This window comes from Strongylocentrotus purpuratus, unplaced genomic scaffold (assembly GCF_000002235.5).
Source record: "Strongylocentrotus purpuratus isolate Spur 01 unplaced genomic scaffold, Spur_5.0 spur5_scaffold_19, whole genome shotgun sequence".
NCBI lineage: Eukaryota > Metazoa > Echinodermata > Echinoidea > Camarodonta > Strongylocentrotidae > Strongylocentrotus > Strongylocentrotus purpuratus.
The window spans coordinates 8,296,908-8,309,166 of record NW_022145604.1 but is presented as its reverse complement, the minus strand read 5'-3'; the positions used below and the strand labels follow the sequence as shown (position 1 = coordinate 8,309,166).

Sequence of the window (12,259 nt, the reverse complement as noted above, 5' to 3'; positions counted from 1 at the left end):
CCTGCGCGAAGCACAGAAGCTGTGGCCTTTCAGAGTTTAATGAAATTATTAGAGAAAGAAGATGATTCGTTGTTCCATTCTCGACTCTTAATCCTTGTCAGAATTCAGTTTCCCCCTCCTGCGCTTTGCGCGGAAGCTTAACGTTTCATTAAATTATTAGAGAAAGAAGATGATTCGTTGTAAACCGTCATCGACTCTTTATCCTTGTCTTAATTGAGTCCCACCCCACCCCCCCCCCCCCCCTCCCGCGCGAAGCGCGGAAGCTTTGACGTTTCACTAAACTATTAGAGAAAGAAGACGATTCGTTGTACCGTTCTCGACTCTTAATCCTTGTCTGAATATGGATGAGATTAATTTGCATTGGTTACCCATGATTAAGGCCAAGATCTAAAAGTGGGATCATATTTAGACACTTAATTTCCATCACAAAATCATACCCATCTTTAGGGATTTTTACCACAACAGCGACCTATTAAGAGCCTCACGTCCCCATTTACTGTATTAGCAAGTTACCTCCCCCATCCCCATGATGGGGACACCTATATCACTTGGTTGATGTAATACTAATTATTATTTTAAAAAAACATTCCTTTGATTTTTATTTCATATTTAGTTTCCTCCTCCTCCTCTTCCTTTCTTGCTCATTTGTCTATTTTTTCGTTTTTGTTTTGTTTTGTTTTTGGGGGTACCGGTAAGTGTTTTTTGCCATTTGATTGGGGTAAAATCCATTTTTTGTTTTAAGTTGTTGTGACAGGTCTCAGAGTAGATAAAAAGCATAATATGAAAAAAGGGTATGGTATGCATATTCTAAGAATCATACAAGAATCCAAAAATCATTATAGGTGTATACAACAGTTTTTATCAAAGATTTATTACAATTTTTATGAACCTTAAAAAGGACAAAATATATTCGTCATTTTAAAAATAAAAAAACAAATATAATTGATAATGGTAATGGTAATGGTTTTATTAAAAATTCATTTGCAGCCAGATGGTTGAATTGCAGAACTTTGTACATTGTAAAAACATAAATATTTATACAAACATAAAACGTATTAAGACATATCACGCAGTGAATGAATTAAAAAATCAGTGTACACATATAGATATATATATATATATATACAAATTAATACAATTCATAAAATTCGCTTAACATTCTATTCCACAATCATGATAGGGCTGGAGGGAAATACAGAAGAGAGGTAGGGAGGATAATAGTGCAGACAGCACGGGAGACCGAGGAAAAGTGTGAGATAGAGACAGACAGAGAGGGAGAGAAAGAGAGAAAGGGAAAGAGGGAGAGAGAACGAGAGACAAAGCGATATATATATATATATATATATATATATATATATAAGATAATGCTGAGGATGAGAGTGTATATCAGACATATCGAAAATAAGGTAAAAAGTACAATTTTGACAGAAAATACTGGTTGTAAAAATTAATGAATTACATTTTACATTTTCATTGGTGAGTTATGGATAACATATATTGTAAATTAATCGGTAGGTAGATAAGAACACATATAGATGTGCAATACTTGCATATATGCCAATTATACAATATATCTGATTATCTAGTCTATTTTTTGTACCTCAGTCTATCATTCATAATATGTTCAGATAAACAAAATATATCATGATATCTTTGATATATAAAGCACTTTCCGACATACCTAAAAGCAGTCTTATGTATCAAGCTATACACAGTGATTTCTGGCAGTACAAAATCTATACAAATATATATGTCCATGATATAGACATTTCATTGACTACAGTCTAAGTAATACATTTCATACAATAAAAGTGTTTAAAAAAACAGCAACAGTCTCATACAAAGCTGAAATCAGACTATATAATAATGCCAAATGATCATTATACAGAATATATACATTGTAAAAGTCCATGGTTTTGCATAGGTGATTAATTCGTACAACCATAACTTTAATGAAAGACAGTCTATAGTCATAGAACACTGCACAATATGACATTTCTGATATGTTGCAGTCAGTGGTGCTTGTTGGGTTTGAATAAACTAGAACCTTTTTTAAAGTCCAAACATGAAAATGAATGAATTGAGTTCACATAATTTTATATCTCAAAATACTTTAAAAAGGTAATTAGTACATACTTGGAGAAAGTATTTAAATAATGGTGTGATATAACAAAATTCCCAGGGAGGAAGGGCCGGGGAGGGAGGGGGGGGGGGGGCCGGGTGAGTATAACAGAAATCAGCAATAATTTTGGAAAGGTTCACCCCCCCCTCCCTTCTGCACAGTTTCTTTTATTTGATAGAAGTTTTTTAGAAGACAATACTTTTTAGCGGTTTCTGCATGGAAACCATCCGTCGATGGGTCTAGCAGACGATATTTATTTATGGGGCGCCGTACGGTGCATTTAGTGATATAAACTTACATCCCCTCGGCCGGCCTCGCCCTCGAACATACGCGTAAATTTGAAGAAAAGGGAACGGATTAATTATTTTAAAAATATTTACATAAAGAATGATATGAATAGAATGGTATTAAAATTTGATAACTAAATTATGCATTTGAAATATTAAATACCATATTGTTATCTCTACAAATGGCGCTCTATACGGTACACGTAAATCGTAAACAAACGGCGACCACGCGCTACATAGTCAATAGACGTACTCGTACTCAGTACTCCAGCAAAGCAGTCCATGCTAATGCGCACCCAGTACCGAGTCGAACAGGAGCGCTTTTACTGACAAATATCTTTCCTGGAAATTATTATTTTTTACGTAAATCATCATGTCTATTATTGTGAGGAACTTCCAGAAGTCTGTGGCCTTTAACTTGGATAAGGTGAAAGGTGACTTGAAAGCACTTCGTCGCATTCTTCGTGTTGAAAGATTCGATGTTTCAGTGATATGCGTGGAGGATAAAGACATCAGACAAATGAACAAGATATATCGGGCGACAGATGAACCTACGGACGTGCTCTCGTTTCCTGCCCACGAGGTAAGGCGACGATGCAGGATCGCTGTCCGTTTGACACGTAGACCAATAGCGCGGCGCTTTGACTTTGTCTTTGACTCTTTTGAGTATTTACGAATTATCTAGTCATTTTTTTTTAATGAATAAATTTTAACTAGTTAAAGGTCAAACATAAAGGGGATTGTAATATAATCGGCAAGATCTGTTATCAAATTGTGAATCTATTCTAGACCCTAGACTAGACTCTAGTCTAGACCCCTATTTGCAGCCAGAAAGAGAAAGAAAGAATTAAGAAGAATTAAGAACTTGAAGTTGAACTTTGATTTTGAAGTTGTTGACTTTCACATCTGAACTGTTTGGAAAGAATATTTTAATCTAGGCCTATATCTACTATCTAGTCTACTCTATAGCCGCTTTTTCACTGCAGCCATTGTATTCATATTAGACTCTAGATCTAGAATAGCATTCAAAGAAATGTCATACAATTATAGACTCTAGATCTATTTGGAAATAGGATCCTAAGTATCATCCTTCGTCCTCGCTTAATTTAAATTCCAGTCAATGTATGTTATGATTTGTTCTAGATCTAGATCTATTCTAGTGTTATTGTTTTGGGGGACTTTATATTTTGTTTGTTTTCAATGTTTGGTTTTGGTTTTGTTCTTACACGTACGTAGTCTGAGGCCTGCATCAGTGTAAACTGTATGCAACTGCAGAGTATACATATGACCTTGTAGTGACTTTGTTGAAGGCATTGTATCATGGGTGTGTCTGATCCTTGCTTTGTGATTGGACAGCCATGCACACACCTCCATAGACTGTAAACAAACCTCTGCACTGCACACACTATACTGCAAAACAGAGTTCCCTAAGCACTGGAAAATTGGATGATGCAATAATTTTTAGATTTTTTTAATTTTTTAATAATTTTTAAGTTTTGAAGCTGATCCAAAAGGAAAATGATACACTGTCGGTACTATGTAGGTATTCATTAAAATAAAAATATAAATGCATTAAATATAAACTGGTAAGAAAAATTATGCAACATAATTGTTGTACATATCATCACACACTTGCCTTAACGATTACCCCCCCCCCCCTCCCCCTCCCCCCCCCCCCTCAAACAAAAACTAAAAAATAGGTGGAGAAGAAGAAGAAGGCATGCACAATACGGCAAATGCCTCACAGCATGATCACTTAAAGGCTAAGTCCACTCCAAAAAACAACTTGCTTTCAATAGATGCAGAAAAACAGGGAAAAAGGAGCAAACAAAGTTTGAGCAAAATCGGATAACTAATAAGAAAATTATGAACTTTGAATGACATGAAAAAAATTGAAAATCACAAGACAAATTGGCAACTCAATTGTTTGTGACGTCATTGCCTCACTATTTATCAGTTGCTTTATACTGTATGTTTATCCCATTAATTTCCCTTTTGATCCCCAAGAACTTGATTTCCCCATGCCTAATTTGCCCAGGTTATATGATTTGTATCATATTGCCTGCATGACATTTCACAATCTTTTATGAAATTTGAAATATTTTTAATTTTTTGTTAATACTGTATCTTCATTAATTATTAATTTTCATATAAATAGTTTATTAAAATTCAAATTTGTCTTGATTTAACAGAAAAAAAAGAAGAAAAATCACTGTATATTTAATAGTGCATCCACACACAAACATATTGGCTCGAATTCACAAAGGAGGTTTGTCGACAAACAGAGGTTTATGTACGTCATATGACGCATTTTGACACGTTTTTTACAAACCTGGTTTGTAAATAACAAAAGGAGGTTTGTCGAAACAGAAGGAGGTTTGTCCACAAACCTCCTTTGTGAATTCGGGCCAATAGGGCTATACTTATCAATATACATGTAGCTTGGATGCTGGTGTGAGGAAATAAGATTTCTGTACAGCGCTTTAACAGAGACATTGTCGATGTATCAAGCGCTATATAAAAGCAGAATATTATTATTACTTGTACATTAATTATTATCTCACTTTTTATTTTACATGTACATTGTTATGGTTAGAAGTTTAGAACAGAAATATAGTTCATGAATGTCATGGATAAACAAGTACATCTATAAGAGAATAACATCTTCAAGAAATATCTGCCTGGCCATGAATCAATTAGTAATACTTTCTTCATTATTTTGAGAAGAATTTTAAAAATCTACTTTATAAAACGGATATAAAGTGTACCCAGATGATAACACAGAAAGGAGTACCGGTAGGCCCTACAGGCTACATGTACATGTATTGTATTGGAATACAGACTGTGACTTTGTAGTGACTTTCATGACATTGTAAAAATACACAGTGGGTGTGTCAGATGCTTGCTTTGTGATTGGTCAGTCAAGCACACACCTCCACACAATACAGACTGCATGTAAAGAGAGAACCTCTTTACATCTACATAGGACAAGCTATAAAGCTTCATAAACAAAATATTTTGTTTGAAAGAAGGAAAGGGTGGTCGTGAAAATAGCAATGAAAGTAGTGTACATGTAGTTTCAGAGTGATTAAAATGATAAAGAGTTGTACTGTATAGGCTACATTTTTTATTTTATCTACCTGGAGAAAAAATTTCAAGTAGAAGATACTGGCACTTCAAATGTTTAAAAAGAAGATTAACCTTTTCCAGCATGACAGTCAGGGCACTGTATGACAAGACTTAAGTTAAAAAAGACTTGCATGGTAAGGTATACATTAACAAAATCAAATCCAAGTTTTTGATTGGTACAGATTTACTGTATAATATCTATTATACGACATGATATTTGTTTCATAGATATCTTTTCTTATACACAGTACATGTTTACACACAACAAGCTCATTGCCAAAGTTCTGCTGTAGATGCCAAGTTTCTATTAAAGGTCATATACTAATTCTATAAAATTTTGTAAGCTCTAAATATTGGGTATAGCAGGCTTACAGTAGCATAGCAATTGTATCGTAACATATACATGTAGGCCTACAAAATACATGTACAGTAATGACTAATGTGTAAGCAGTAAACAAAATAATGTTGATTGGCTGGAATTGAACAGTAGGTGTCCAGTCGTCCAACATTTGTAAGAAGAGGCCTATAGCAAGGAAGCTTTATAGGTAAAGAGGATTGTAAGGAATCTTTGGGAACAAATATTTGCTGATAAAGAAGAAGGGGTGCGGGAGGAACAGTTCCTGGTATAGATAGAGAGAGGGGGAGGGGTGATTGTTTACAAAGAGTACACTGTACTTAATTTGTTTAATGAATTATATGGACCTTGTAGAAACATCAAGATTCAGCACTGGAGATAAAAAGCAATACAGGTCTTGAGCAAAAGATCTAGGATATAGCAGAAAAGAAATCAGAATTTGTTGAAAAATTATTTCTGAATATGATCCATTAAAAATTCACTTATGTTCAATTGTCATTCATCTCTCTCTATCTCTCCCTCCCTCTCTCTCTGTACTCTCCCAATCTCTCTTCTCTCTCTATCCCTCCCGTCTCTCTCCCTCTCTCTGTACTCTCTCCATCTCTCTCTACCTGTGTGTCTCTCTCCATCTCTCTCTCTCTCTCTCTCCCTCTCTCTCTCCCTCTCCCTCTCTCCCTCTCTATGTACTCTCTCCATCTCTCTCCCTCCCCCCCCTCTCTCTCTCTCTCTCTCTCTCTCTCTCTTCTCTCTCTCCTCTCTCTCCATCTCAGAATCTGAAGCCAGGTCGCCTGCCAGACCCCTGGAGTGACTTAGCAGACTTGGGAGACATGTTCCTGGGGATGGGGTATATCGAGAGGGACTGTACCAAGCACAACGCAGACATTGATGATGTACTACCGGTAAGTACTGAACTTCCCTAGACAACTGGGCCTTCTAGTGAGCAGAGATTAGGAGAGGGTTGCTCGAGTCATCTAAATTCTTTTAATGTTACCTCCTCATATGCATATTTATTTATTTCTCTTTCTGTTTTGTCACGTTTTTTTTTTTTTGCTATCTGAGGGGAGGGGGGGGGGGGGGGAGGGGGCATTATAAGTTCCCCTATAATCACAGTTGGCAATATTGAAGAGCGAAGAATGAAAGAGAGAAAAAAACATTTATTGAGAAAGTCTGCAGATCATAGTTATTACAGTAGGTTAACTTTTTAATACCCGGGCAGCTTGACCGGATGCACCTGCTATTGCAATATCTATACACGTTTTCTATTTTGTCTCAATTCATGTTCGTCATATTGTTGTATTTGTATGACTTGATTTGCCAAATAGAATAATAATAATAATAATAATAATCCCACACGTCCCTTTAGACATTTCAAGTGCACATGTCCCTACACTGTGATCACGTTTAGCAATATTGAAGTGTTAAAAATGAAAGAGAAAAAAAACAGTTTAATCTCACACATCCCTTCAGACATTAAAAACAAATACGCACGTTTTTGTTCAGTCTGTACTCTGCACTTGGCACCTGTGGGAATAAAATGATTAAATGGAGAGGTTGAAAATTACATTCAGATTTTTATACCAGCTCTACTATGAAATTCACCTTCAGAGGTTATAATCAATCAACAGTGCATTAATCAATATTTGTTCAAACTTCTACACCGCACATGTTCTACACTAATCTGTTTCATTCTGTTGCTATGATTGTTTGTTTTTTTGTTGTAGGTTATCATCACTCATGGCCTATGTCATCTTATCGGTTATGATCACAAGACACAAGAACAATGGAAAATGGTAGGATTAATATAACACTTTGAAGTTTGAAGCTTGGTTCTAACATACGTGCGTAATAAAATGGATGAAGAACTAACAAGTGCCACTGCAAAATAAACCATTTTATGTGCAAATGAATGACTTCATTCTTCAGTAAAATCCAAATGCTGTGCCTAAAGATTTTTGCAAGCCACGATAACAGCTGCTGCATATAGATCAATAAACAGCAGTTTTGTTGTTGTAGGATGTATTTTTGGCATTCCACCAAATTTGATTATACTGTATGTACATGTACACCAATGCTGGGTTCTTTAATTAAAGCCTGTCTGCACTAGTTTGGCCAGGGACAATTGGACCTCCCTGTGTGGTCACTGACAGGTGGCTATCTCATCAAATCAGCTCTCAATTAACATAAGAAAAAGGGCATCATGGGGGATCAACAGGTACTAGGCATTATTGGCTGTATAGAGGGCGCAAGTAGCTAAAGTAGTGCAGTGGGGCTTTAAATCGGTCGAGGTACGTGTAGCTAGTCGTAATAGTCTCTAGCTTGGAAACTGTGTGTGCCTGTGCTTTGCTGGTCCACTGCTAGGGATTTATCGTCTAGGTCTAACCTGCTTGTATTGAATTAAATTTGTTTTTAGCGTGAATCTTAATAGACAAAAGGAATATAACATTCCAATGCATACTAGCCAACCTTCCACAGAAATAAAATGGAAATCTCTCAAAGCAAAACAAGGAATGCAACTTCATGTATTGTATTTTGTATGTAATAACACATGAAGAATGTAATATTTCCCTAGCCAAAATAAATTAGTCTAAAACTAGTCAAATAGTGAGAAAAGAAAGCAAAGAAAATATTGTTATTTTTTATATGTTTTGGATTTCAGATGCATGACAGAGAGCTACAAATCTTGGAACAATTCAAAAAGCTGACCGGTCAAGATCTTCAGCCATTGACTGGACGGTCCGATTTCCTTCAGGCCCATCATACAGACCCACAACCTCACAGTCAACCTACTCCGGCATAAGAGCAGTGCAATCTATACCTCTCTCTCTCTCTCTCTCTCCCTCTCTTTTGCTCGCTCTCTCTCTCTCTCTCTCTCCCCCCCCCCCCCCCCTCTCTGGGCGAGAAAGTGTGGGACTAATACAAGGTGAGAAAGGATCACGGTCTTCCACCTTAAAAATCGTGTTATCTCCGCCCATTTTTTTTGTGCACTAGTGGAAGTGTGGGAATCATCAATTACGCCTTTCTTTTACAAGATATATTGTAGGTCCAAATTTTGTTTTTACTCTTAAAATCCTTTGTATTATGGTATTGAGCTTATTAAAAAAAATCAATTTAGGCCAAATCTATCACAACAAAAGTGCTCTCAGTTTGCATTCAACAGACAAGTTTCATAATGTTTTAAATTCATGCATTTTCTTTCTCTGCAAGTAGAGTACTTGGTAAACTGTAGTTCCCTGCATGGAACATTATTTACAACGTTACATTTGGGAGATATGCAATTTGCATGAATATGTGAGCTTTTGCAATGTTTGACAATCCCCAACAAGCTTTTTAGTACATAGGGAGACATTTTTCATCAGGAGATCATGCATAAAGTATGAATACATTTTAAAAAATTGGCCTTTGTTCATGAAAATTTGATAAGTGAATTCACATTTGATAAGCAAATTCACATTGGACACAATCAAACTCAAGTTCATCTCGGTATAATAAAAGTGCACACAGAGCACTTTGTGGCAATTAACAGGCAAAATCATGGATATCTTAATTAAGAAGGAACCAGCCATACTTTTGATGTAAGAAACATGGGTAATTAACACATGATTACCTCTCCAACAAGCATGGCCCGGACTTGGTCCCTACATTGGATGTTCTGTGTAGTCTTATACCTCGCAGCATATAATAGTGATCAGAAGTGAAGGTCTCTCCAACAAGCATGTCCATGACTTGGTCTCTACATTCGATGTTCTGTGTAGTCTTATACCTTGCAGCATAATAGTGATCAGAAGTGAAGGTGCATGTGACATAAGACTATTTCCATAGAAGCACTGTGTGTAAGCCGCATTTCTTTATGTTTATTTTTCTGAATTCATTTTTTTCTTTGGGGTCTCTTGGCTCTCAAAGAGCTCTAGTGAAGTGCTCAGTAGCTCCTCATCACTGTCGCTGTCCATGAAATCCTTTTCGATGTCATGACTGGTGGTTGGGGTAGACGGTGGTGTTTTCTTTGGTGTGCAATGTTCTTGTGCACTTACTAGGTCTGTAGATGTGGAAGGTGGGTTAGCTGGTGTCTGGGGGCTCGATTTTGGCGGAGTTGATGCCATGGTGTACACTGCTGCTTCATCCCGACCCTTAGATTTAAGTTTCCGTGGCATGGTTGATACATCCAAAAATACGACTTCTGAATCCCACAAGGACAAACTCTGCGTGAAATGTATTCCTCTAGTAATAAAGAAATCTGCAAACTAGAGTCCAAATCAATTCAAAATATTAAAATATTAACAGTCAAGATCTATCAAGTTCATAAGTGTAAGCTCTAGTTGTTTTTCATTATGCTCATGGGACAAGCAAAAATAACTGGGTACATAAAATGAATTATCCAAAATTCCATTCGAAATTCCAGATAAAAATGAGAGGGATACAAAAAGAGAAACATTCTTTTAAAAGAAGTACAACAACGTCTTTAACTTACTGCTGTCACCACAGTCTTCCTTATAGCCCTTGTTGAGATTTTACCTGGCAGGCCAAAGTCCTTTCAAGACTCATTGAGTGCAGTACTAGGCTTGTTTACTCCTTTTCCCTTGGATGGCAGAAAGAATCTTATGGTGCCTGCATGTTCACCACTGAATGTGATCCGCCAGGAGAAAGATGTCTCGCTTCGTCATACACAGTGAAATACTTCCACTGATCCTCTCGAATGATCACTTGTGCCTTACCATAGACACGGGCTGTCTTGTGAACCCCCACCTGCAGAGAAGTAGACTATTCATCGTCATATAAAAAATGTTTGCTTCCTTGACATGAAATACCACCATAAACCATTTAGTACAAAATCTGGCTTTAAAAAAGTGTATCCTACAGTTTAATTCTCTTAGGTTTATTGCAAGTTTAGATACTTCATTCATTCTGCTAGCTTTCTTTCAACTCCTAGTATCTCTATGAATTAAGTAACTGTTTCAGATCTACAAATACTCATCTAACTGAGGGTAAAAACAGTACTAAAGAAGTAACATTTTTAAAGCATAATTTCCTTTTCTTCCTTGAAGATTTAAGTTTTTCTCTTACCTTAATGACCCTTTTACCAGAGCAATTAGTAGCATTTGCCACTTCTTCACCAGTCATATTCGTAAGCACACAGCTCCTCGGAGCACCACTCAACATTGCCATCAACATGTCTTTTGATTCCGCTTCTCTTTCCTTGATTTCAAGAGCAGTGTTCTTTGTTAGCTGAATCAGAAGTCCTTCCATTCGCTGAATTTCTCTTGAAGAAATTTTGAGTTGTTCTGCATCAGAATACTCGACTTTCAGCATAGCGATAAATTTAGCAAAGCTGGATAAATATTTGCTGACTGTTTTTGGTCTGAACTGTGCCTTCAGCTCTTCATAAACCCTGGGATTATGGTAACATTATTTCAAGGTTGGAGTCAAGTTTGACTTTTACCTGTATTCTCTTTTAAAAACATTTACTTCTGGCAAAACAAATTCAAGAACATTTAAGGAAACAATATCAAAGGTGGATTTGATTTATCAAAAGCAGACAATGAGATATTCATTGATTGATCAGAGTGATAGGAACACAGCAAGCTCCTCTACCACTTTAATACCACATGTAGTCATTGAAAATTCTGCACTATTTCAAGTGCAAATATCCAAAGAGTAAGACGGGGTAAGATAAACTTTGAGTCATTCAAATTCATATTTTGGGTTCATTTAATTTTGAATAATGTTTTTTTAGATTAAGTATGAACCACACAATGATCTTTTAAGTTATCACTTACATATTCTATTAAATCTGCGTCAAGTGCCAGGCAAGTTATTGTTGATTAACATTAGCTAGCAGTATTATTTTCTCTCAATGTTGGTGCAATGTACAGCTGAAAAGCTTCTCTTTCATATATTTAAACAATTCGTTTGGGGGCAAAGTTACCTGTAAATTGAGTCCTTATCGTTGAACAGGATATTGAGGCCACCTGCCATTTCAGACATATTCCTCAGCTGTGTAACATGTTGTTCACTTGTTTTGTCCTTACAGCAAAACTTGGCAAACTTATGGAATCTGTCAAAACTCGTCTGTGTGGCTTTAAAAGGGAAGGTAAAATGTAAACATAATGCTCATTAATTGTTGGCTCCTGGAATCAAGACGGAAAATAATATTAATTCAATAAGCACATTACCAAAGACTTCTTCTTCTTCTTCCTAGCAGGCTTCATGAAATGAAGAATAACGCACTGTGGGTTGATGCGCGCACAGTCAATAGTACGCAGACAAGAATTGTGATGTGAGGTTCAAATGATAAAAAGTAGCTTGTCTGCATGCTAGACGGTGCCATCCCTCAATGCCACTTTAAAGGCAACGACTGAGAAAAACTCTCTT

General features: G+C 36.4%; 1 protein-coding gene across 1 annotated transcript; it reads left to right on the top strand.

Moving 5' to 3' along the window:
* Positions 1 to 2,648: 2,648 nt before the first annotated feature.
* On the top strand, positions 2,649 to 11,289 carry LOC588773 (endoribonuclease YbeY). The gene is made up of 4 exons (XM_030990202.1): positions 2,649 to 2,992; positions 6,664 to 6,792; positions 7,615 to 7,683; positions 8,550 to 11,289. The coding sequence occupies exons 1-4, from the start codon at positions 2,783 to 2,785 to the stop codon at positions 8,688 to 8,690; spliced, it is 549 nt and encodes a 182-aa protein (XP_030846062.1). The 5' UTR covers positions 2,649 to 2,782; the 3' UTR covers positions 8,691 to 11,289.
* Positions 11,290 to 12,259: the final 970 nt, after the last annotated feature.

Coding starts and splice junctions, on each gene's coding strand:
- LOC588773 (XM_030990202.1), top strand. CDS start 2,783: ATGTCTATTATTGTGAGGAACTTCCAGAAGTCTGTGGCCTTTAACTTG. Junction 6,793..7,614: donor ACATTGATGATGTACTACCG/GTAAGTACTGAA, acceptor TTTTTGTTGTAG/GTTATCATCACTCATGGCCT. Junction 7,684..8,549: donor CACAAGAACAATGGAAAATG/GTAGGATTAATA, acceptor TTTGGATTTCAG/ATGCATGACAGAGAGCTACA.